This window comes from Ursus americanus, chromosome 23 (assembly GCF_024610735.1).
Source record: "Ursus americanus isolate L20-20 chromosome 23, mUrsAme1.1.p, whole genome shotgun sequence".
NCBI classification, from domain to species: Eukaryota; Metazoa; Chordata; class Mammalia; order Carnivora; family Ursidae; genus Ursus; species Ursus americanus.
In genome coordinates this window covers 24,934,468-24,960,143 of record NC_142149.1, presented here as the reverse complement: position 1 = coordinate 24,960,143, position 25,676 = coordinate 24,934,468, and the positions used below count along the sequence as shown (strand labels likewise).

The 25,676-nt window shown below is 61.0% G+C and overlaps 1 protein-coding gene across 2 annotated transcripts in view; it reads right to left on the bottom strand.

The window, feature by feature from the left end:
* Window positions 1–25,676, bottom strand: part of CACNA1G (calcium voltage-gated channel subunit alpha1 G) — a 61,608-nt gene that overhangs the window by 16,198 nt on the left and 19,734 nt on the right. For both annotated transcript variants that reach the window (XM_045773109.2, XM_045773110.2), the window contains exons 10-24: window positions 16,453–16,604; window positions 15,489–15,674; window positions 15,279–15,393; window positions 15,030–15,185; window positions 10,528–10,612; window positions 10,250–10,443; window positions 8,985–9,416; window positions 7,972–8,072; window positions 7,644–7,767; window positions 5,827–5,895; window positions 5,498–5,682; window positions 4,564–4,690; window positions 2,859–2,984; window positions 2,173–2,262; window positions 1,402–1,594 (exon numbers count right to left, since the gene is read on the bottom strand). In XM_045773109.2, the coding sequence (XP_045629065.2) occupies window positions 1,402–1,594; window positions 2,173–2,262; window positions 2,859–2,984; window positions 4,564–4,690; window positions 5,498–5,682; window positions 5,827–5,895; window positions 7,644–7,767; window positions 7,972–8,072; window positions 8,985–9,416; window positions 10,250–10,443; window positions 10,528–10,612; window positions 15,030–15,185; window positions 15,279–15,393; window positions 15,489–15,674; window positions 16,453–16,604 (2,335 nt within the window). The remainder of the gene's footprint in view (window positions 1–1,401; window positions 1,595–2,172; window positions 2,263–2,858; window positions 2,985–4,563; window positions 4,691–5,497; window positions 5,683–5,826; window positions 5,896–7,643; window positions 7,768–7,971; window positions 8,073–8,984; window positions 9,417–10,249; window positions 10,444–10,527; window positions 10,613–15,029; window positions 15,186–15,278; window positions 15,394–15,488; window positions 15,675–16,452; window positions 16,605–25,676) is intronic.

The window sequence follows — 25,676 nt, the reverse complement described above, 5'->3', positions numbered from 1 at the left end:
CAGATGGGGCTCCTACCCCAGAGTCGAGCAGGGGGCCTGGGGCGCGGGCACTGAGGATGTGGGACGTGGAGAACTGCAGCACCCACCCCTGCCCAGGAGCGGGTATCTCCTCTCCATCTCCAAGGGTCCTGAGGTCCTGCCCTACCTCCCTGGCACAGGGAGCTCTGGCTCTGTCCCTCCCCCGCCCAGCCCCACCCCCGCCCCACCCCCTCCCCTTGCTTCAGGTGTCCCTCACAGGTAGCAGGAGATAGGGCTAGGGGCAGAGCAGACGGAGGGACACAGCAGCCCCTAACCCCTTTGTTGGTACTCACATTTCAACAAACCAAAGGGAAAACTCAGAGCAGTGCACACATCTTACTGTCGTGAGGAAGACGGTTTATGAAAGGGTGGAGAGGAGGGAACCCCGCAGCCCAAACAGAGACAGACACACAAAGCCTTAGAGAGACCCACGCAGAAAGATACTCAGCGAGACGTGGGCCGTGACTGAGAGAGAGTCGCAGAGATAGCTGAGTACCAGACAGACGGACAGGGACCCCAAAGACAGGGAGACAGGTGCAGACACACCTGGAGAAACAAAGGGGCTCCAGCCTGTTCCTTCTCTCGCATCCTTCCTGGAATCTGTGTCTTTCCCCTTAGTCTGGGCCTACCCCTGGTGTAAGAGTGTGAGGACGGATGGGAGGGGCCTCCCCCAACTACCGCCAAGAGATGTTGGAGATCCCAGGTGAGGGGGCTGAGGAGTCTAAGGCCAGAGAGTCGTGAGCTTAGAGTTCCTATAACCTCATACCTCCCCTGAGAGATTCTTTCCCCCCACCCTGGCTTGGCAAAAAAAAAAAAAAAAAAAAAAGGCAGCCAGGAAGCCAGGGGCTTTTGCTGGAGATGGGGGGAGAGAGCGGATCTGGGGTTCTCTCACTCATTGTCCATTTGTAGGTTCCGCTGAGGCCTCGCTCAGCAACTACAGACCCTAGGCAGGCCCAGGTTCCAGGTGCTTGCTCCCCAACCCCAGGGCAGGCGAGTCTGGCACCTGAGCCAGTCCCTGGGTCTCTGGACACCGGCAGGCGGCCAAGTAGCGGGATTCGCATCCCATGAGGCTCCTCTGAGAGGCGAGCTGGGCGAGGTCGCGCATCACCTGGCGTCCTCTGAGGAGTATGATGCTGAGACCCGGGGAGCCCCGCCGGGGGAGGGGGGGTCGCTCCCCCTCCCCCGTGGGGCTGAACGGGTCTGCTTCATGCGTGCTCTAAAGGCTGACATGCTCTTGAGGGGAAGGAGGTGAGGAGGGGGGTGGGAGCACCTTCTCCCGGCCCCCAAACACAGCCCCTGGTCCCCTGCCGTCACAAGGCCAAGGTCAAGCACGACTCAGAGAGATGTGGAAAGACTACCGACCAGCCATCTGCTTCTCCTTACTCCTTCTCTTTTTCTCCAGTCTCCGTAGACGCTTCTCCTCCCGCCGCCGGGCCTCCTCCTCCTCCTGGTGCTGCCGACACTTGTGGAAGTTCTCCACCACCACGCCCACAAACATGTTCAGGACAAAGAAGGCCACGATGAGCAGGAATGAGATGAAGTACAGCAACATCCAGGGGTTGTGGTTCATGATGGGCTGGTGGGGGCCAGGAAGGACAGGTGGAGGCATCAGCCTGAGGATGCGTCAGACCCGGCTGCCTCAGGGGCTGCCCCACAGCCTGGGTTCCTTAAGACATGGCCTGCAGACTTAGTTAGCTATGGGGCCCCAGCAGGTGATCTAAATGAGTGATGTGGCTTTGGTGTTAGGCAGTAGGGAGGGGTGGGGACTGTGGCAAAGTAGAGGGGTAGGTATTCTATCCAAAAGGGGCAGCTGCTTCCTTGTTCCAGGTAACTCCTGCCCTGAAGGAACGCTAGCCCTAAGTTCCCAGGATTAGTCCTTAGACTAATCCTGAGCTGCTGCGATCCTGGACTTCCACGTGCAATCCACCAGTTTGAAGATGTTTGCCACTATTCAAAAAAGTGTAAACATATTGCAACCCAATAAAACACACCGGGATTTGGCCTGCAGGCTACCAGCCAAAGCCTCTGCTATAAGGGGTGAGGCCTCTTTGATGGCATTTTGTCCATCAGCCTCCCTCTTTCTGTCCAGGGCCTGCATCCCATCATGCTTAGAGCAGCCTGGGCCCAGGTGGATCCTGCCCACCCCAGCCCTACCTGTTGGTCCACACCCACAGCATCCAGCCCGTCGTACATGATGTCCACCCAGCCATCCTTGGAGGCCAGCACGAACAGGGACATCAGGGCCTTGGGGGAGGGGAGGAGGAGAAACCACCTGAAACCGAGGATGTGTGGCCAAACCACCCACCACCTGTCCCCAGAGCACCCCCTGGCAGCACCTCGGGGCCCCTCGCCTTTCAGGGGTCAGAGCTGAGTCACACTCAGCTGGGACGAGAGCTCTCTGTCCCAGGGCTCCATGGCTGGTGTGAAGCCAGAGGAGTCCTGGGAGATGATCAAGCCCTCTGACCTCGGCCAGGTGGAGCAAGGGACACCAGAGCCCCGGACATCCAGAAAGCAAAACCAGGCCGGGTCTGGGAAACACACCAGCAAAAGTGAACGAGCAAATTTGTTTTCTACACGGCTCTGCGTTTGCGAACACGGAAGAAGAGAAGGCGTCGCCTTGACGATATAAACGTGCCCCAAGCAGACACACACATCATCTCCCTGCATCCTTCCCCGACTCTCCATGGATATACCAGGATGACCCACGCACCCGCAGACGAAGCGGAGGCCCTGGCAAGTCAGTTGCCCTGTGCGCATCGGGACGCGTGGACTCGTGTCCTCTCCGGATGCCTGCCACCGCCACCGCCACCCCCACCCCCACCTTGGAGCATGGAGCTCACCTGGCCGAGGTTGTCAAAGTTGTACTTGTGCCGGACCCACCGGTAGCTGGCCTCGGCACAGTCAGACTTGTTGGTGATGTTCCTGGTGTCCTCGCCCTGGCATACGAAGAACTTCCCTTTGAAGAGCTAGACACACACATGCCCAGAGACAGAACTGAGTGAGCCGTGGCCACAGGAAGCCCTGAGCTCCCCAGCCCCACCTCTCCCGCACAAGCCCTGGGGCCCAAGAGCTCCAGGCACACCCTGGCTGAGGACCCGGTGTGCGGTGTGCGGTGGGGTCGGGGGAACACCGACAGGAACCTCCCCTGCAGGCACCCCTTCCTCTGGGCTCCTGGGAGCAGAGACCCGAGAGGAGAAAAGGTCAGCGGGGCAGGTGCCTGGGAAGGATGGGAGGAGGGGAACGGTCATTGGTTTTCTACAAAGGGAGAAGCCAGTGGTTCTCCAAGTAGGGTCCCTGGACCAGCAGCATCGGCATCATCTGGGAACATGCTAGAAATGCAAACTCTCGGGCCCACTTTAGACCCACTGAATCAGATGCTCTCGGGGAGGGGCCAAGCAGCCCGGTTTAAGGCTAGCTATTATGGACTCCACTTTACAGATGAGAAAACGAAGGCTGAGTAGTGAGTTCACACTCCGCTAGGGTTGAATAACCAGTAGGTGGCAGAAAGGGGGCTTGAACTCAGATATTTCTGACTGGAAAGCTCGCCCTCATTCTAGAACAGACCAGGCTATGACTGTGGGTGGGGAAGGGAAGGGAGGGTCGGGAGGACCAAGAGGCCTGGGCAAGCCGCTGAGGATGGACCTGAGTCCACCGGAAAAGCCCAGGACTGGGCTCCTGATGGTTCCCTCTGCTCATCCGAGCTGGCTGGAAGTGAGGGAAGGGGAAGGGGCACTGGGTGTGCCAAGAGGCACCACACAGTTTTGGCAAATGTACTCCAGCCTGGTCCCTGGGGCTAGAGAATTCAAGGAAACCAGGAACAGCCCTCTCCCCGGGGCAAAGAGGACACTCCAGGAAGCCAAAGGACGGGAACGGGAGGGGCGGTAGCCACCCAGGAGCTCCCCCGCTGTCCAGACGGCCGGCTGTCTACCCTGAAGCCGAAACAGCTGGAGCCGGGGGTTCTGGAAGGCTGGGGTGGAGGGGCTCCCCGGCTTCTGGGGGCGCCTGCTGAATCCTGCAGGCAGCTCCTGATCTTTTTTTCTTCCCGAGCCAGTTTCCTCCCTGGGCCAGAGGCCCAGTTTCCCCGGCAGCCCCCACTTCCTGCCTCGTCTGGGGTCTGCACCCTCCTGCCTGCCAGCTTGCCGCTAACCTGGCCCAGCTGTCTGGGCCCTGGCTCCCCGGGCCTGGCGCGCAGCCCGCTGAGTGCAAGCAGGGAGGGAGGGGAGGGGATCCCGGAGCAGACCAGGCCAGCGCCGCGTCTGTCCTCCAGAGCGCGGGGTGGGAGGGGGGCAGGAACAGCAGTCTGCAGCTGCCACAGGTCAGCAGCCTCCCTGAGGCCCTCGTCCCCTTTGGGGACCTCTTCTAGGCTCCTCGTTTTCTCCAAAACGCCCAGGAGGCAAAGGGGCCTGAGGCCTAGGGCCTCGAGGGAAGTGTCCCCGTTTATTCCTTTCTGGAATAAAGACAGCAGCAGCAGCTTGAGCCTCAGCAGTCGAGGGCCAAAGAGGAAGGCCACTCCTCGGGTTTCCACGACCCCCTGGCCCCACAAACCTGCACCCCCAGGATGCCAAAAATGATGAAGAAGGCGCAGCAGATGACCACGATGTTGCCGATGGGCTTCAGCGAGGACATGAGCGTCTCCACTACCAGCTTCAGTCCCTGGGCCCGGCTGATGACCCTGGGGAGGGACGGAGGGGAATAAGAGGGGTTCCTGCAGCTCAGACGCTCCCTTGTCCCTTGCCCTGCTGCCCCCCCCCCCCCATCTGGGCTCACCAGTCCCCATCCTGGACTCTGGCTTTCTGGGCTCCACGTGCAGAACACTCCTCTTTGCACGGGATGCCTGCCATGGGGACTCCCGGCCCCAGTCTCTCTAGACGGTATGCGGACACCCCCAACCCCTCCCAGCTCCCCCTCTGCTCCCAGATGTCAAAGTATGACCTGATGGGGTTGGGGTGGGGACTCAGCTCAAGGGAGGTGGGACTCAGGGATGCAGCGTGTCGTGGGGACAGCGAGGCCGACTTGCAGGGGGCATGGAGGGTGCAGGCAAGGAGGGGGAGGAGGTGGGAGGGGGATCATCACTAGTCAGTCAGTATTGTCCCCATCCGTGGAAAGTTCTGACATGGGAGTGGGGTGGGGGTGGAGGGTGATTGTGGGCGGGTCTCCTGAGACAGCAGATTCCCTGTCAGTGGAGTTGGCTGGTGGGCGGTCCCTGAGAGGCGTGTGAAGGCGGGGAAAGGAGTCTGTTACCTCGCCAGGGAGGACGGCCACCCCCAACGGTGCGACCCAAAGGAGAGCTTCAGCTGAAGGATAGGAGGGCCCTGCCCATGGCCTCTTATATTGTGGCCTGCCCCAGGTCGGGGGCACGGTAGCCTCGAGCAGCCTGTCCTGTGGGGGTCACAGGCAGGAAGCGGGGACTCGTGGGGCTCTCGCTGCACCGCGGGGTTGCTGGAGGCGGCCCCGAGGAGGACGCTCGGCCGGGGCGCACCTGAGTGGGCGCAGGGTCCGCAGCAGCCTCAGCACCCGCAGCATGCCCAGGATCTTGGTGCCGCTGTCGGAGACCATGGACACCAGGATGTCGATGATGGAGATGAGCACCAGCAGCCCGTCGAGAACGTTCCAGCTGCTGCGCAGGTACGCCTGCTCCCCGAAGCACCAGCCCAGCGCTACCACCTGGGGACGCCCGCCGCATCACTGGCCGCCGCCGCCCTGCGGTCCCCAGCCCTGCGCTCCGACCGTGGTCAATCTCTCCAACCCCCCTCCCCGCGCCCCCCAGGAAACAGAGAGCCCCAAAACAGCACCGACCCCCCCCATCACCTTCACGGTCATCTCTGCCAGAAAGACTGCAGTAAAGATGTAATTGGAGAGGGTCAGGAAGATGCGTTCCTGCAAGAGACAGCAGGCAGGTGTCGCCCACTAGGACCCCCCTCCGTGGCCCGGGCTGCTCTGCATACAGAAGCCAGGAACTGCCTCCAACATTTGACTTGGGAAAATGGCCCCCACCTTCCCCAACAAGGCAGACAACCTCCTCTCCCCAGACCTCTCCCTCTCCCTCTCTCTCTCTCTCACACACACACACAACCAGCGCCAGGCCCCCTGACTCACTTGCAGCTCTGTGGACAGTCTGAACAGCACTGCCTCCCGCCCCCCGAATGGCCTGGAAGGAGAAACGTGCCCCAACAGTGCTGTCATCTGAGCTCCGTATCTCAGAAACCCTCAAAACTGGAGCAGAGTTTACCTTGATCTCTGACCCCCCTTATTCCACTCTCCGCCCTTCTCCCCGCACTTGCTTTCCTGCTACATGGCCCAGAAGTGGAGCCACAGGGCAAGCAAGGAGCCCGACTAGAGCCCGTGTATCCCCTGGCACCATATGGGGGCAGGGTGGGAAAGGTGACCCGGCCCCCTGTTATCTGTAGGGGGAGTCCATCCCTGGGTGGCCAGGAGAGGGCGGACAGGACCAGAGAGGCATCAGAGAGTGTCAGAGAGAGAAATGGAAGAAGGGAAAGAGAGAAGCAGGCACAGGACAGAGCAAGAGGCGGAGGGGTTGAGGGGAAGATGGGGGGGTGAGATGTGGTGACAGAGGCAGAGGGCCCTGCAGCAAGGCTTTGGGCGGGTGGCAGACAACGGGGCCATGGGACCAGCCGTTCTTGCTCCACCCCACACAAGCCCCAGGGGTGCTCCCCTCAGCCACCTCTTCCTAGGCCGGCCCTCCATTCCAAAGGGTCCCTCCATCCCCACCCTGGCCTGGCTGGAGCCCACCCTAATGGGGACTAGGAGCCCAAGAGTGCTGAAGTCTGAATGGCAGGGTGGGGGGGCAGTGAGGAGAGATGGGGGGGCCACTCTGACCAAGTGGGGCAAGATGTCGTGAGGGGCAAACATTGTCTGGGGTCGGGGCCCATGGTGCCCGGCTGGGGAGAGACAGCTGCCAGAGCCAGCGGGGCCCATCCCGAAGAGGGGCTGGGCCCCTGGGAGTGTACGTCCCCATACTCAGGCCTCTGGCCCTTCCTCTCCATCTGAGGGGGACTAACAGGTTCACAGCCAAGCAGAAGTGACCGGTGTCCCCACTAAAGCACCTGAAAACCTACTTTTTTGTGACCTGGCAGGACCAAGAGGAGCGAAGGGCATCTCCCTCTTTCCTACTCTCCATTGCCCGTGAGATACGCTGGGCAGGACGTCTCCCCCCAGCAGCACAGAGGTCGTGGGCGAAACCCAGACCTTTTGCAGGGAGCAGGGGAAGCAAGACCACTGAGCCCAACCGGGGCCTCTCCTGCTGTTCGCATCACCCCAACACTCGCCGACTCATACATGTGCCCCTGGGTCTCTGGCTCCTGAGCACTGCTGTGCCTGGGAAGCCACGGGGCTCACTTTTCACCCAGGTAAGGAGGAGCACCCACCCCACCCCCCAGCTGGGCTGCTGTACCATAGAAGGGAAATAGAGGCAGAGGCAGGAGAGGGACATGGGAGGCAGCCCGGAGCGCCAGGCAGGGAGGCCTTAAAGGAGACACCTGGTCCCCTCCCTCCATGTCTCTCTGGGCCTCCTCGCCCACCTGGCTGGCTCTCTGAGCGCTAACCCCGGAGGGGGCTGGCACCCAGCAGACACCAACAACCACCGAGTTTAGTCTTTGGTGACTCACAGCACTGTGGGGGTCGATTTTGGGACGCTCCATGGCGATGGTGATGCAGTTGAGGAAGATGATGACAAGGACCACATGGTCGAACATCTTGTGGGTGATGATTCGGTGACATAAGAGGCGGAACCTGCTGGAAGACAGGCAAATGCTGGGCAGGGGGCGAGCAGGGCAGCAGTGAGAGGCCTTGCCTCGCAGCCTCTCCCCCTCCTGGGCCCTCCCAACCCAGGGCCCCTCTCTCACTTGCCCCTAGGCCAGGGGACACTTCTAGCATCGCTGGGATGCTGTCACGGGGTCATTTCCCAGGAGGAGAGGTCAGGGACCCCCTGCTCACCTTGACTGAGGAGGGAAGATGTATGCGGACCAGGAGTCTCGCTCACGGCAGCAAGCAGGCAGCCGGGCTCGGATCCACGCTCTCATCCGCTCCCCTCTGCTCTGTAGAAGGGTCACAGGACTCGTGTGCAGGGCCCAGTCCCCGAGTTCCCCGAGCCCACCGTGCTCCTCGTCAGCAGCTCCGTGGCCCTCATGCCCTGTCTAGCCTCTCCCGCGCAGCTCAGCCCTCTGCCGTGCTTCTCTTCCTTGATTCCTAAGACCCCCCCATCTCCCTCTAAGCCCCTTCTCATCCCTTGAGCATCACTCACTTCGCTCATCTTCACCTTTCCTCCCCTGCACCCCCTCTTCCCAGGCTGTCTGCTCTTATCCTCTCTGTCTCCAGCCCAGCCCCACCTGCCCTCCCAGTTTCCCTCCCCGTGGGGCTTGGAAGCCGTATCAATTATCAAACATTGTCCCCATCCCAGCTGTCTGTTCAAAGATACACCTGGGACCAGCAGACACTGGTCCCTTTCTCCTCGTGTGCTAACCCTGAGGTCCAGGTCCCTGTGCCCCATCCCCAGGGCTCAAGGTGGTGGTGAGGGGCCCAGGGGAGGGGTGAATGGGTAAGGGCGGGTGTGAAGTCAAGGCTTGTGATGAGGTTGAGATGAGAAAGGGGGACAGGGGAGGGCATCCATTTGGAGAGATGAGTGATGGGTATTTCTGAGTCACAGGGGGAGGGCCATGAAAGATTCATACGCATCTGCCCGAAACCATTCACAGCCACGAAGGACTGCAGTGCCTGCGATGACGAGGATCTGGGGCTCGGTGGGGTGGGCATCGGGAGGAAAGGGGCTGTTTGGGGCTCCGCTTTCGGGCTGGCACCCCTTGAAATCCCTGGGGTGTGATGGGGTGTGCTGGTAACTCCCTGAATGCCACAGAACCGGGAGGGGGTGGTCCAGCCCGGTGCCAGGTCAGACACAGCTCCCCTCGCTCAAGGTCAGGGGTGAGAGGTCACTGTGCCCACAGGGGCCTCACCAGGTTGCCCTCGTCATCGCCATCATCCCCATCCAGTGGGGGGTCGTCGGGCCGCAGGACCCGGGCCAGGCGCCCCGAGGCCGACTTGCCATTGCAGTCCTGGTGCTCGGAGGCTGAGCTGCGGCCACTGGCCGTGCGGTGCAGTGCGGGCACCTGCAGCGTGTCCGGCAGGTCGAAGGAGTTCTTGGCCTCCCGCTCCAGGGAGCCCCCGGGGCGCCGGTCGCTGCCCGCTGGACTGGCCCTCTCCTCTTCCGAGCTCTCGTCCTCATCCTGGCTCTCTCGGCCCTCACCTGACAACAGGGACCGCCGCTCCCCACTCGGACTCCTCCGCTTCAGGCTGGGGGCACGGCCCAGGCTGTTACGGCTGGAGCGCCTGCTGGTCCAGCTGCTTGCTGCGCTCCAGGGGCTGTGTGGAGAGCTGCGGGCGCTCGGCTGGGGGGGCAGGCGGGGAGCCAAGAAGAGGGCGGTTGCCACCAAGACCTCACAGGCCTGCACCCGTTCCCATGCACGCTGTCTCCCGTCAGCCCCTCCTGCATCACATCAGGAAAGGGGTGTGAGCAGGAGCCCTGGCCCAGACGCCTGGGTGCAGATTTCTTACTCCAACCAGCTGTGTGACCTTTGGCAAGTTACTAAACCTCTCTGTGCCTCAGTTCCTCATCTGTATATGAGCCTTGACTCTAGTACCTATTCCTCATTTAGACGACTGGCAGTATGCAATGACGGCAGGGGCACGGGCCGCAACGACGGCTCCTGGATTAAAGTGCCGGCTCTGTCACCAGCTCACTGCGGAACTTCCCACCAATCAGTCTGGTGATCTGAGACTCAGATCCCCATCTTAGAGATGGGGAGAATCATGATACCTCCCTCATAGGGTTGCGATGAGGATTCAGGGTGTTTAGAACATTTGGGAGCAGTATCTGGAACAGGGCCTGGTCCACAGTCATTAACTGCATGGGGTTTACGATTCTTACAATGAACTATTAAGAAGATAAGGACCCCCCCCCACTTCCAAAACGCAACTCAGAGGTTGAGCTTCACAAAAGATCACTGAGTTAAGGGACCGAAGAGTAGGATTAGAACACGGCTCTTTTGCCCCCGAGGCCAGAGCCCTACACCTGCCTGCGTTACTAGCCCTACTGACTTCCCTGGGGCTTGTCCAGCTGATGGCTCAGAGGCTGTCCCCCAGGGCCTGTCCACTTCCCTCCTCTTTTCTCTCCTGACATCTGCACATCTCCCACTGTCCGGCACCCCCATGCCCCCCATACCGGTGACTTCATCTCATTGGCCGCCCCTGGCTCAGCAGACCCGCTGCTGCTGGTGCGGCGGGAGGCGGGGCCCAGCACCTCGGCCAGGCCGGTGCTGGAACTCTTGGGGAGCGACATGGGTGTGGCGGCCGTGTGGATGATAAGAGGTGGCAGCAGGCTCCTCCGCAGCTCCGGGTGCTCCCCCAGGGACACCACTGCTGGCGGAGAGAGGGAGAGACCCTGAGTCCACCCGAGGCTGGCCCAGGGCCAGGGGCCACACCCCCAGGATAGATACTCACAGGCCAAGCGCTTCTTCCTGTCCCCATTGCCATCCAGGCTGGGTGAGAAGAAATCAGGCTCTGACTCGGACTTGGTGGCATCTCCCTAGGGTAGGGGAGCAGCGGGCCATTAGGACCCTGGACGGGCAGGGGTTAGTGGGATGGACTGAGGTCTCCCTGTCTCCACACACACACACACACACCACACAGAGGCTACAGGAACCAGCAACCACGGCACGAGGCATGCACTGGCACAGGCCAGACCACCCAGGCGTGGGGCCCAGAGCTCCCCAGGGCCCCCAACACCTCTGCCTCCCCCCAGCCACACCTCCGAGAAGGCCACGGCTCACCCCAGAGCCCACAACACAACCAGCCTGGCTGGGATGGGCTCCACGAAGGGCTGAGGGGAGAAGGGAGAGTGAGCCGGGTGGGTGGGTGGCAGAGGCCAGAGGGAGCTGAGGACCTAAGTGAGATGGTTGCTAGAGCCTAAACTCCAATTTGTGCCCTCTGCTTTCCTTCCATGGCTGCCCTCCCCCCGGGGCCTCAGACCTGAGGACCCCAGAAGGTGATTGAAAGACCCCAGACAGAGCAGCTCAGCCCAAAGAGGCCACTTGAGGCCCTCTGCTTCTTCCCCTCGTCTTCCCCAAGACCCCGCCCCTTCCCCTGGCCCCATTTGTACCTCTGTCCCTGTCTCTGGGGCAGTTTTTCCTTCTTAGCAGGTCAGTAGGTTCCCCAGTAATTACATACTTCTCCTTAAGAAGTTATTAAGAAATACTTGATTGCTACTTTTGATAAGGACATAAATATTGCGTAATTGGCATCTCAGGGGATCATTTTCATTAACTCAGTTTACATCCCTAACGAGGCTTTTAATTATCAAGCGGGAGCTCCAGGGGGCTGCTCAGGACGCACAGCACCGTGGGGTCCCGCGGGGATCCTGGCTCCGGCCCGAAATTCCAGTACCAGTGCGGGAACGGCAGAGCACAGGCTCAGCGTGGGGGCCAGAGGAGGAGCACGTCCCTGAATACCTGCTGGGCCTCCCAGGCGGTCAGGGGGCCAGAGACTCAGAAGTGGATTTAAAATTCTGGTACCTTCCGGCAAGAGGCACCTCCACCCTCACGTCCTCCACAGACTTGTCCTGAGCTGAGGCAGCTTGTGGGGTCTCCAATAGGGGCTCAGGGCAAGGGGGAGGGGAGAGAGAGGGGGGAACACGGTCTGCGGCCACGGATCCCGAGTCCACGGAGGTCCGATGGCTGGGACTCCTCGGGGACCTCAGTGTAGGCACGCACACACGGTGTCCCCCACACGTGCACACAGAGGATTCTAAGTCCCTTCCTTCTCCCGCCCCTCCACCAGTCCAGCGGGGGACGGGAACGGTGCCCTGGGCAGGTTGATGGGGGCAGAGGCCAGGAGGCTCCCCCTCTCCATGTCCTCGGCGGGGGAAGGGACTTAAAATCGAAGCAAACCTCACGACACCAATGACCACCACAGCTACCACAGTTGCACAGGAGCTGAGCGTGAACACGAGCACAGAGACGGGGAGGCAGAGTGGAGGGGGCACAGGGCACGGGGAGGAGGGCATGCCGACTCATGATCGCGTACCTACCCCCTGGGAGTCGACAGGCAGCTGAATACAGCTTAACTGTCCACTCGCATCTTCCCGTTTGCTGATTTCCTACAGGGAGACGGGGAGGCAGGGGACGGGCGCTGGTCACAGGCGCTCGGGCTTTCAGACATCAACAGTGTCGAAAGAGGGTGAAGAAAAGGATGGTGCAAACTGGGCAGGGTGGGAGGGGGACGAGACACCGGGGGCTAGGGGAGGAGGAGAAAGGGGACAGAACGGCCTTCCAGAATTCAACCACAGGCCCTCAGGCCAGAATGAATCTGAAGGGTGAGGGCAGAGGCCAGGAAGATGGGGAGAAGGGCAGGGAAGGAGACTGTGCCCCCCAATAATCCAAATAATGACAGCTACCCTTCACTGGGGGCGTGCCAGCCCTCCCAAAACTGCCTTATTAATACCAGCTCGCCTCTCGCAAGGTGGGAAGGAGGGACCACCCATGCCATCTCAGAGGAGACACCTGAGGCTTGGAGAAGCTGAGACAACTGCCACAAGGCACGGAGAATAAGAGGTGGATATCAGCCTCGCACCTGAGTCTCCAGCCCCGTGCTGGCAGGGGCCTGGGGACTGGGCGGAGAGGGATGGCGAGGAGGAGGGGCTGGAGGCAGAGGCTGGGAGGGGGCTGAAGGCCGGGAGCTGGAACAGGCCTCCCCACTCCCACACGCTCAGCCCGCGTCCCTCCAAATCAGACCGGGTCCAGCTGCTCCCACTGGGATGGGATGTGACAAGTAACACGGGGATGACAGCTATGATGTTGTTTAATATCAATTAATGGCCTCACACAGGGCCTGCCGCCTGTTCATTTAATTAAGTGTGCGGATGATAACTATACAGGGATTCAGGGCACTGCCCCCCGCAGTCGGGAAATCAACAGCCGAGCCAGCCCAGCCCCCTGGGGCTCCTCCCTCTTACCTCTTGGCAGGGTGGCAAGGCCAGCCAGGGGCTACCCTTGAGCCCTCCTGCTAGTGCCGCCCAACAAAATGGGGGCGGCCACTTCCTCTACCGAGGGGGGTTGCCTTGTGTGTCAAAAAGCCGGCCATCACAATAGCAAAAAGCAGCCTCTCCTGCCAGATTGTGGGGCTCCCTCAAAGCCACATGTGCAACCCCCTGAAACTCGTTCACTAGAGGGCAGGTGTTTCTGGACACATTCAGGTCACTGGCATGGAGTGACCGACCCTCCCCTCCCCCACCCCGGTGTTGGCCCCCCCACATGCAGGACAGCGGGCAGCTGGTCCAGCCCCTCCTGTGGGCACTCCAGGGCCATGCCCCTGCCTCCCCCGTCCTCCCCAGGGGTGCGTTGATCTGGACATCTTTTCTCCATCCCAGCCCAGGCCTGAAGCACCAAGCCCTGAGTGGGACCCTCTCCTAGAGGCACCTGTGTGCTACGCTGCCGCTTGAGGATGCTGTGGCCCCAGGCCCTACCCCGCCCCCCTCAGGCTGGGGCAGCCACAGGCCCCCAGCAGGGCCGGAGTGAGTGACCTGCCTTCATTCCCAGGCAGACCTCGCGGCTGCCTAGCAACCAGGCCGGCAGCACTCCATCTAACAAGGTGTTTGCTGGGAGGGGCGGCGGTGGGGAGGGGGCTGTCTGCACGGGCACCTCTAGGCCTGCCAGGTGGCCGACCGCCCAGCTGAGGGGAGGGACATAGGCTCGGGGTGTTCTCCATTTTCCTCCACGGAGTTCCTCCTGTATCTTTGTGAGGGCGTCTTAGCCATCGGGCACGGTGGTTTGGAAGGGGCTGCAGGGCCCCCATCCCCATCAGCGCCTCTGCCCACAGGCTGAGAGCAGTGGCTGAGCGTGGTAGGTATCCGAAGAGACCCTGGCTCTTCTGGGAGCACGGTGGCACCCCTTCACTTTTCAGGCCCCAGGGAAGCCCCAAGTAGGTGCCTTGCGCCTCCCCGCACAAGAGGCCCCGCCATCCCCCACGGCAGGGCGCGCCTCCCCTGCCAGCTGCCCTCGCTGCCACCCTGCGGGAGGAAATGCCATCACGGATCACTACAGAATCTGTGAGGCTGGCAGCAGGAGAAGGCCGGTGTGGGACAGCCACCCGCACCCCACCAGCCCAGCCGGCCTACGGGGAACGGCCCTCCCTCGCAAGGCTGGGAAAGAGTCGGAAAATAGATTTTTGTTTTTCCACCGTGTGCCGAGTATTTATAGACCCGGCCACAGCGGGAGTTTCCATCCGGGTCACCGGGAGAGAACTGGACCAAGAGCTGCTCTACGCCCAACCTGGAGCATTTCTAGGTTGGGTCAACCTGCCTGTGAACGATGCCCGGAGGCTGGGTCGGCCCGCAGCTCGGGGGAGAGGGGCAGAGCTGGGGGAGAGGGACAGCGTGCCGCCCTTCAGGCAGAAGCTGAGGCCTGGCACAGCATGGGCAGGGTCAATGTGAATCAATATTAATTGATGACGCTGCTTGTGACGAAGGTGATGGAGCCTGGGCTGGAAATAGGACGCTCGTCTCTGCCCTGCCTGCCGCTAATTGGGCTCATTTCTCACCCTGGGCAGCTTAGCCCTGCTTGGGCCCCGGTGGCATCTTCATCAGCTCGGCTAGAGCTCAGCTGACTTGCACACATGCTTCCCCCAGCCCTTGGCTCAGATGGGTCCCCTCCGGATGTCCCTGAGAGTACCTGTGCTCGAGATCCAGCTGCCCCTTCTGCCAACTTCTCCAGCTCCCCGGGAAGGATCTAGCCCACTTGGATACCGAAGCCCACTCAGCAGCTAACCTTGGCCCCAGGGATTCCCCTACAACCACCCTGTCTCCCCAGGGCTGAGGGGCTGCCTGAGACCTGGAGCCTTCCGCCCTGGCCCCACACTCCCACCCCCACCCCAATGCCTAGCCTGATGGGCACTTTTTGCAAGACCTCCCAGGCCAACCGCAGCGGCCTGCTGCGGGCAGGGAAGGTTACCTCCGCCTGGAAGCCCTCCACCAGAATGGCGACGAGCAGATTAAAGAGCACATAGTTGCCAAAGGTCATGAGGGCAATGAAATACAGAGCAGCCCAGGATGACGTGGAGGCCATTCCATTGTAGAGCACCTTGTTCCAGTCCTCCTGGGTCAGGATCTGCGGGCGGAGGCTGGGGGTCAGGGCCTTTGCCGGGGCCACCTCCCCTGCACCCCCCTCCCTCCGTCCACCCTCACCCGGTTACCCTGGCACCTGAAAGACGGTGACGATGGCCCAGAGCAGGGAGTCGAAGTTCTTCCGGTCCGGCAGCGTGTCCCCGTCCCGCTCCGATGCGAATTTGCAGCCAAAGAGGTGCATGCCCAGGATGCTGAAGACACAGGAGCCCCGGGAGCGGGGGTCAGGGCGGCGGCGCCCCGCCCCTCGGCCCGCCTCCCCGCCGGCGCAGGCGCGCACCGCCCTCACCTGAAGATGAAGATGAAGAGCATGAGCAGCATGCAGAAGGTGGCCACGTTGTCCATGGTCTTCATGAGCACCACGAGCTGCCGCTGCAGCGCCGGCAGGAAGCGCACCAGCTTCAGCACCCGCATCAGGCGGAAGGTCCGCAGCACCGACAGGCCGCCCCCCTGCTGGCCCACGATCTCCCACACGCTGCAAGGACGGCAGGGAGCCTGAGCCCCTGCGCCTCGCCCTCCCTGACCCCTCCCTCAGAGAGGGCCTTGGCCGCGTCTGAGGACCCGGGCACGCCCGCACGGCCTGAGGAGGCGGGGCGCGGGGGGCCCCTGGGGCTCCAGAGGGGAGCTCCTGAGATGGATGCAGGTGACAGCTCCAGCCCTATCCCCCATCCGGGCCCACGATCACACCCTGGCAGCGGAGAGTGCTCTCCCAAATTCTGGCCAATGCAATGGCATGCCGTTATGGAATAGCTGCTTTGTTCTCCTCTAATGAAATCTAAAGCCAATTCCAGAAAGCAATAAAGCAGCTCTCCTGGCCCCAGGCCTAGGGGGACAGAGCACTTTCCCAGGGTCTTGGGAACCCTAAAGCAAGTTGCGGGTGTCTGAGACGGTTTCCAAGCACTTTGTGTGCACGGACAGCTGGCCGGGCCTCACACCTCCTTCAACTCCTCTGCAAAGCCAGCTCCCAGTCCTCACTCACCCCGGGCCCGCATGGGGTCAAGGGCAAGAAGTAGAGACAGGAGAGAGGAGACTGCACAGGGGTCTGGCCAAAGGAGACGCAAGGCCAAGTTCGGCCTGAGCAAGGTAGGGCCAATGGAGGGGATCACCCACCACTGGGGGAGCAGCAGGGCCTGCGGGTCAGGGGGGGCCTGACTCCAAACCCCTCCGCCCCAGAGGGACAGGCTGAGCAGCATCTCACCCAAGCCACCCCACGGGCATTCCTCAGGTGAGGTGCCGTGGAGGGGCGGTCACACCTGATGACAACGATGACGCCATCGAAGATGTTGTAGGGGTTCTTGATGTAGCCAAAGGGGCCGTACACCAGCAGCTTCAGCAGCATCTCCAGGGCAAAGAGGCTGGTGAAGACGATGTTGCTGATTTCCAGAGCGTTGGTCAGCTCCTCGGGCTGGAGGGCGGGGCAGGGCAGGAAGCAGCCGAGGCTCATCCCTGAGCCCCTCATCCCTGTCCTCCCTTGCAGAGGGCCACCGGGAGAGGAGTCGCAGGAATAGTCAGCTGGGGCTGGGGGGAGGGCAGGGGGGCAGTGGTGGTGGGGGGTGACCAGGCTCTGGAGGGGGACCCTCCCCCAAAGGGTCCATGAGGAAATGCACTTGGGGCAGCCGCCGCACAAAATCCCTGCTCTGGGTCTCATGCTTGCAGGAAGCCTGAGCTCTAGGTTCTGCCCACCTCCTGCCAGGACCTCCGACAGCCAGCTCATCCTGTGCTGCCACTCCAGCTCGGCAGGCCACGGCCAGCAGCACGGTGACGCTGGCCGACGTCAGAGCGTGATTGCCAAGGCCCCACACAAGTACACAGACACACAGTAACACGCAAAGTCACACGTGCTCTACGATTACTCTGTGGACTTGGCAGCGTTCTCCTGGACAACTGTTGGCTACGCTGCCTCCTTCCAGACACATGCAGACACTGCACACCCCCACACACGGCACACACAAACACACATGCACTCACAAACACACGCACAAGCAGGCACACGCACACAGACACATGCATGTGCGTGCAAACATACTGATGGGCAGAAGGGAGACTCCAAGAAGGGTTGTCATAGACCAGGAGGCACCTGGCGCTGCTACCTGAGACTAGGGCACCTGGGTTAATTCCCAGCCTATTCCCTGCCAATTCACTGTGTGACCTGCAGCGAGAGTCTCGACCTCTCTGGCCGAACATGCACCACGGGCGGTAACTGACTTCTATGCTTCTACCCAGGCTCTGAGACACGGACCAAGGACACATCCTCGAGAGGTCAACAGAAATGACGAACTTCTGCTATTCCAGCTCACTAGTCACCTCCCCCGCCTTCCTTCTGTCAATATTAAGTGTCTACTGTATGCCTAGCAATGCATCAGGTATTAAAGCAGCTGCCAAAACATGCCCACTATGTTTCCCGCCTCCCGGGAGCCCAGAGTCTCGCTGGAGACAGGTTGTACACAAAATAGCTAAATATCCACAAGAGGCCTTAGATACTCAGATGCCAAAATAAATTCTCCAGACAGTAAATCCAAGAGTCTAAGGGAGAGACGGCGAAGGAGGGACACCCTGAGAAAGCCTTAGTCAGGAGGCAGCCCTTGAAATGGACTCCGAAGGTTTAAGTGGGGTCTCCCCAGGGAGAGGGGCGCAGAGGGCATCACAGGGTGGAGCACAGGCATGAGCCACGTTTGGGGACAAAGAGAGGGGCAGGGCTGGGCTGAGGCCTGGAGATGCAGGGGGAGACATGGTTGGCTCCGTGGAGCCCACTGCCTACCTAATGGGGTGTCTCCATCACCCAAAAGCCCAGTTTCAAAGCAGCTCAAGAAGTCTGAGTTCAAATAAACAAGCCGATGAAGCCCTCAGTCCCTCAGCCACGTCCCCCTGCTTGCCCAGCTGCCTCACCTGGCGGGCTGCCCAGGGAGGTCACCCGAGCATGGAGCCAGGCCTGGACGCCACCAAATGTATCCTAATGGCCTGACTTTGTGAGGCCAGCCTGGGTAGGAGGTGGGGAGACCTGGAAGGAAGGGCCTTCGGACCAGCAGGTGAGGAGGGTTTGGGGTCAGAAGCTGCTCAGAAGGGGAGAAGCTCTCAGCCTGTGCTTGGATTCTTTCCAACGGCAGCCCCCGAGGGCAAAGCCGGGGTCAGCAGGCAGGGCTGAGAGCCAGCTGTGGCGGCCAGTGTGGCGAGGAGTCCATGGGTCCAGCAGATCCCAAGCAAGTCCTTGCTCCCCCACCTGCAAGTGGGGGCTGGAGGGGGCACGGCCACCTGACCTAGTGAATAGGGTCACAGAGAGATAGGACCTTGGGTCCCTCCGGCATTAGTGCAGTGCAGGTGGTGGGGAAGGGTCGTTGTCAGGGGCAGACAAAGCTCAGGGCTCAGACCCCTCCTGACGAACTGGATCCCCACTCTGTGCTCCCAAGTCCAGTCTGCCAGGGAGCCGTGGTCAGCGAGCCTGCCTCCCTGTCCCTCTGCCGCCCGCCCAGCTGTCCATCCTTGGATTGGATAAAGGTGATAAGCACAGACACACAGGGGGGCTCTTGGGGGGTTCCCAGGCTCGCCCTGTGTCTTACCGCACGCCATCCACACAGTGGCCCTGGCACCCTCGCTTCACAGATGAGCAGAAAGGTCAACAGTTGGTGAATGGCTGGTTCAAAGACACAGGGCAGGGACAACCAGGGAGTGGGACCCAATCCCAGCTCGTTCTGACCCCTGATAGTACTAGGCAGTCAGGATTCAAACCCACGCCGGGTGACAGCAAGGGATGTGTGAATCCAGGCACACGGATGGACTGAATTCACGATGTGCCTTCCAAAGTGTGTAAAATTATATTTCACATGAACTTAGATGTATGATTAAAGAACAAGTTGATTTGAAAACACAGCTGAGGTGCACTGACAATGGGTGAATTTTATGACATATAAATGATGCCTCAAAAAAGAGGGCCAAAAATAAAAATAAATAAAACATTTTTAAACAGTACCTGAAAGCACAGTAGCTTTTGCAATCTTGTATTGACTGCACCAGTGATTCTTAAAAGCACACCCAGCACTGGGTATGTGGAGGGGGTACTCCCAGCACTTCCTGATGAGCCCCCCCGCATCCAAGGGGGTCGCAGCCATCTGTGCCTGATGGCTCTCGGCTCATGGACACCTGCCACCAACCGGCAGCCTCATCAGAAAGACAGCGCGGGGTTCCCCCAAGGCCTGCATCGTAGGTCCCGGTTGAAGGGGTTTTGCTCCAGCAAAACCTGGAGCCCCCGCCTCACCCTCCAGGCAGCTTTGGGACTGGAGCAGCAGGGGGAAAGGAGAATCAGGCGCTATGCCTCAGCCCGCCCTCCGTCTCCCGCGCACTCTCCCTGCACGCACCTCAGGGTGATGGCTATTTCCTCCCGAGGCCCCGGTATCCCCTCTTAATCCATGGGAAAAGGCTCTCCTCCCCTAGACAGTTCTGCCCAAGTTACTAAATTGGAGGCTGGGAATGTTCTGCAAATGCAGGACGAGGACACAGAGACACAATCTTAGCAACACGGTTGCCCCAGGGACCAGGGCCATGATCACAGCCACTGCGGCAGCAAACAGCAGGGGAGGGAGCCGACTTCTGCGGGTCCCCTCCCTGGACACGGCCCTGGCTGATTGCTCCCTCCCAGGATTTCATTTCCTCCCAGGCTCTGAGACAGCCAGGTAAACGGAGGCTCCAAGGGGTGTGGTGACCTGATGGAACTGCTTAGGAAGGTACAGAGCAAGGGCTGCCCGCACTTTCCCCTGCATCTTCCCATACTGCTCACCCCCATCCTCCAAGAGAGACCCCGTGCAGCCGCACCCAGGCCCATCAGCTGGGCACCAGCCCCCTCCCCGACTCACTCCTGCTGCCAGCAGGTCCCTTCTCAGGTCTGGACCGTATCCTCCCTTCTGTTCACAAACATCAAGGCCCTGTGGGGGCTTTTGGGAACTTGAGGCCTGGCAGCCTGAGCTTCTCCCACCGGGGGACCCAGGCTCTTCTCTGGGAAGACCTAACTGTAAATGCCCCATCTCTCAACACTTCCCCTCCCCTCAGCCTGTCACCGCGGAGCAACTGTAACTCCCCATAAGCTCCTCCAGACTTCCCAGCACCAGTACCCCCCTGAAACCCATAGCACCTCCATTGTCCAACCCTTAACAGGCCCACTGTGTGCAGCACACTGGCAATCAAAGCATGGGGTTAAACCGGAGTGTGGGAGGTCTGAGAGCTCTGAGACTCTCCACCTGTGTGACCTTGGGCAGGTCCCTTAACCACTCTGATCCCCAGTGGCCTCTTCTGCTAAGCAGGGTAGCATCACCTCACGGCCAGGCTGCTCGGCAGAAGGCGGGAGTTAAAGACCGTGAAAACACCCAGCCCGGAGCCACGCTCAGGCAGCCCCATGGGCACTGACAGTGATAGCGGGCCTCACACGTGGCAGAACAGAACACCTGCAAGGCTGCAGCAAGCACCACGCTGGGGATAAACACCGGGAGCACCCCAGGAGCTCAAACCCAGCTGAGGCCAGTGTCAGTGCAGAGAAGAACCCCATGGAGGGCATCCCCGGCTGATGGCAGCATGAGCCCAGGTGCAGAGAAAGGACTGCACGGAGACCAAGAATCCAGTGGTTCTCCCAGAGAGTGGAAGGGGTCCATGGGGGACACGGCTGCAAGGTCGGCAGGGCCCAGGCAGGATGGCCTTGACTCTGCTCCCCACCCCGGGCTGGGCTTGCCTCTGCCCACAATGCTGCCACTGGGGCTTCGAGGGCAAGGGGAGAGGTGTGCAGAGCGGTGTATTAAGAAGATTAATCTGGCTGCAGCGGTGTCAGCATGCTGACGGCTCAGAGAGACGGAGAGATGGAGACCAATTCGGGGGATACCGCGGCGGTCTGGGCAGGAGGCCTGGGAGCCGGCTCGGGCACACAGGGAAGGCAAGAGGGGAGGACGAGCCGGGCAGCCGCTGAGCAGAGGCTCGGACAAGTCACCCCAGCCCTGCCCAAGCACCCCCACACCCTCAGCTCCTCAGCTCCCACAGCTTCGCTGACCTGGAAATCTCTGCTCCCCAGTTCTGACTCCTTGGCTCACTTCACCTCGGCTTTAGACAGTCCTGCCTGCTGCACCCCCACAGCCGGGAGGGGAGGTCCAGGCGGGGCCTCAGTGATGGGGTAAGGGTCACTGGGACCTCTCCCCTCCTCCTCCTCCAAGGGAAGTCAGGAGACACCTGGGTGGCAGGTGGTTTCCAGGAAAGCCCACAGGCTTCCCCATACAGGTCATGGCCTTGCTCTTTGCAGACCCCTGGGAGCTCCACGCAGATCTCCTTCCAGCCCCTCATGCACACTGGACCGGGTGCCCCCTAACCAGGGGCGGCTTTAGCCCCTCCCCACAATCTCCTGCCAGCTCCTCGAAGCGCCCCAAGTAAATGCCCAAGCAGAGTAGGCGCAGGGCACCCCCAGCACTTGCTCATCCCAGGGCCAGCCGACCCGAAGGCCGTGAGACTTCAGCCTCCGAGCTGGGGCCCCTGCCCTTCACCCGCCGGCACCGCCCCTCTGCAGGAGCCCCTGGTGGACCACCGCAAGGCTGCCCTCCTGCCGGGGACTTCAGGGGGCGCCTGCAGGGCCGGCCCCAGCCCAGGGGAGTCCCCACCCCCTCCGCCTCCGCCGTGGCTAAGGAATGGCTGAGTGTCGCTTCGTCACGGGCCTGTGCTGACTGGACAGGGCAATGCCAGCGGGGGGCCTCACGGCAGCTCTCCACCTTCCCTCACCACCCTCTGCTGCAGGGGCGCCACTTCTCCCCGGCTGGAGCTGCTCCAGACCCTCCCCCCTCCCCACGCCCCACGCCCCCCCATCCTCCCCCACCCAGTCCCCACTCCCAACCTGGCCCCTGCTGCAGGGGGCTCCACTGCCCTCCCCACAAATAGCTCTGCGACCGGCAGCCTACTCTTCTCTCCTCCCCTCCTCCACCTGCACCTGCATCCCCCTCCACACACACCCCACACCCCCCGGGCCCCAGTCTTGTCCATCACTTACCCCTGTTTCCCTCACCCCTCCAATCTCCTTTCCTGGCCTCAGAGCAGAAACCCCCCTGTGAGTGCAGGCCCAGTCCCCCCAAACCTCAGGCCGCAGCACCCCAGCTCTCTCCAGACGCTCTTCCAAGCCCCCCTCTTCGCGGATGCCAGGGCAGCACCCGAGCCTGCTGCCGGCCCCACCTGCCAGTGCCCTTGACTTCCCTGACCCACCTCCTGCCCACCTAGGGCTCCTCTCCTGCTGCCTTTCCCCCTGAGTTCAGTCAGACCCACTCTCTCCCCTTGGCCCCCAGCTCCCCGACTCCCACCCCGCAGCTGTCACTGGGGTGTGGACGACATTGCACAAGCTCCCTCAGAGCCCTTGGTTCCTCACCCAGAGAGCAGACCCGCCTTATAGCGTCCCCTAGAGCCCGCGTCCAGCTCAAAGGCAAACCCTCTCACCCCCTCTTCCAAACTGCCCCTTCCCTGACGGCCGGCTCCACCTCCCTCCAGAATTCTGTCTTGGAACCTGGGTGTTATCTAGGGTTTGTGTGGGCCCTCTTCCTTCCCACAGCAGTGCCGGGCCCACAGACCCTGCCAATGGATTTGCTGCCCCCACCCCGTTCCTTCCACCACCACCGTACTTGGGGCCCTCACTGCCTCTGATCTGAGGGACAGAAATAGCCTCTGGGCCCCTCCCTCGACCCTGCCCACTGGCATCCACCGGAATCTCAGGCTTCCTTCCACACCGCGCCCCCGACTCACATCACTCCTGCTCAGACACCTCGGGTGGGGGAGGGGGAGGCACTGACTGTCCTTCAGAGTGTCCCATGCCCCCCTGTGCCCTTCCAGGCCAGGCTGCCCGAATTCCCCTTCATCCTTCCACCGACACCTCTCCGCTCCTTGCCCCGGCTGCCACTCCCGCCTGTCTTTCCAGGACCGCTCTCAAAAGCCACCTCATTTGTGAAGACTTTTTAAGCTCCCACCTGGGTGTAAGCCTCTCTCCTCTGTCCCCAGAAGCCTCCCTTAAGGCATTTGGCATAACCGTCCATGAAGCAGAACTTTTCAGCTAGAACCTAAATTTCTCCGCTGCTTCTAGCTCCGTCCCCCGCCCCCTGCCATTCTGTTCTTCTATTCTAGCGTGCCGAGCACAGGAGGTGTTTGCTGAACTGGGGGAGCCTAGAGCCAGAGGATGCCTGAAGGAATATGAGCACCCCGTTAGCCAGCCGTCTCCAAAAGAGCACCCATGTCCCCCCCTACATCTGGAGAGACTTTGGAAATCTGGGGCCAGGGCAGCTCTAGAAGGATCTTCCCCCAATGTCCTGCTTGGCTGCAGCGTCCGTTCCTGAGCCAGGGCTCCTCTGTCTGGAGGCCAAGAACTCCTGGAAGGCCCAAGGGATAGGCTTGGGGTGGGAGGTGTCCATAAACCCTTGTCCTCAAAGGCTGCACTTGGGGTGTCCATGCATGTGTGTGTTTTCTGGGGAGAGAGTCCCCGGTTTTCGGCAGGATCCCAAAGGAGTCTGTGAGGGCCCTTGAAGGTACGATCTGCCACATCTGGATTCTCCCCCACCCCCAACCCCACTCCATCCCCAGCTTCCCCCTCCTTGAACAGCTGACCTCACTCACTTATAAATAGAAACCCTCCCTGGACATGTAACTAGAGTGACAGGATGGGTCTGAGCAAGGAGCAGAATCATCACTGGCCCTGTCCTCTCTTGGCCGGAGTGGTGGTCCATTCAGGACCCTGGTTCTTTCTCATCTGCAGCCCAGGAGACCGCTGGGCCCCAAGCCTCTCCTCCACCTCACTCTGTTGTCCCTCTTCTAGAAGACGAAGTCAGCCTCTGCCCTCAGCACCCCAGAGCCAGGAGGGGGGTGATTAGGAAGCCCCTGTGCCCCCAAGACCCCTCCCCGCACCCCCCTTCCTCCTGGAGCAGCCTGGCCCCAGGACAGACCCAGGCAGAGGCAGACCCAGAGCTTCGGAGCTCCAGCAACCTGCTAGCTATGGCCTGGGATGTCCCACGGGATATCTCAAACATCCTGCTCAAGGCCCAGTGCTCCCACCCCAAGCAGGAACCTGGTCTCGTCCTTGCTGCTTCCTTCCCCCACATCTCCAACTGGTGTGGAGTCCTGCAGATCCAGCCAACAGCCAGCTCTCCCTGGCCCTCTTCCCTCCGCTTCCAGGGACAGAGATGCGGGAACTGCCTGGGCCACTGCAGCAGCCCTCTCATCGGCCTCCCTGCCTCCTGGCTCCCCTCCTTGGCTCCAGAGGACTTTTGACAGAACGCAAACCTGCTCCTATCACTGACCTGCTTACAACCTCTTTTGGGAACCTAACGCCTTCAAGAAAAAATCCCAACTCCTTCCTGTGCCTCTCAGGACCTGGCCCTGAATTTTTTTCCAAACCGGTCTCCTGTCACTTGTCCATCCCAGCCCCCACCCAGAGCCCCACTCCTTTGGAACTCCTTACAAATCTCTCGGTTTTGGTGTGCGGTGGATGGTGCCTCTGACCCTCCCCCACATGGTGCCCTCCACGCCCCCCTTCACTGGCTATGCCTTGCTCTTCCTTCAGACTCAGCTCTCAGACCACATCCTGCATGGGGCTCTCCCGGAATGCCTCCTCCAGTCTGGATCCCGGACTACTCCACACATCCCTCTCTGAGCGCCTAGGGCATCAAGTAAATGTGACCTTTCACTTGCTGGTGACCTCTCTGAAAGGAAGGACACAGTGTCCTAGGCCCAGTGTGGGCACATGTCTCTTCCTAACCCCACATTCAGTGACGTCATGTTGCTAGCATTTACACCATGGTAATTGGCAAACGCTATAAACGCCACAAATCAGGATGTTTTCTCCCAACTCCAATGTGCAGGACATGTGTGTGGGATGGATGGATGGATGGATGGATGGATGGATGGACGGATGGATGGACGGAGAGAGAGGAATGGATAAATCACAGTAAGTTCCTTGCTCCATGTTCTGCCCCCTCACAGATGGGGGGCACACACGTGCTTGCCCTCCGTCAGATCACACCTCCATCCTCAAGGCACATGTCCTCAAGTTGCTCCCTCCTCAGTGTCCTGTCTTTGTCCTCCTCACCAGTCCTTCTGGGAGAAATAGTCCTGCCGGTTCTCACCAGCCAGTGGGTTAAGGGATGGGGGAAGCAGGAGGGTGTGGACGGCATGGGTAGGGTGGGGTGTGACAAAAAGGGTGCTTCTTCTGCTGGTAGAGAGGGGCAAGAGGGGTGTCACCATCTCCAGCAGGGAAACTGAGGGGTAAGGTAGGTGACAGTGGGAGAGGACAAGCCTGAGCAGGGCAGCAGCAATGGGCAAGAAAGAGGGCTGGGCTCCTTGCTGGGGAAGGACACAATACCAGGATCGATGGACACAACCCCCTCGTTCAGGGTGCTGCAGGGGCACCTCGTTGCCTGTCGGCATGTGCTGCCACTCTCCCCCAGGCTCTCTTCCTCCCGTGGCTCCTCCTCCCCTGCTGGGAGGCTGCATC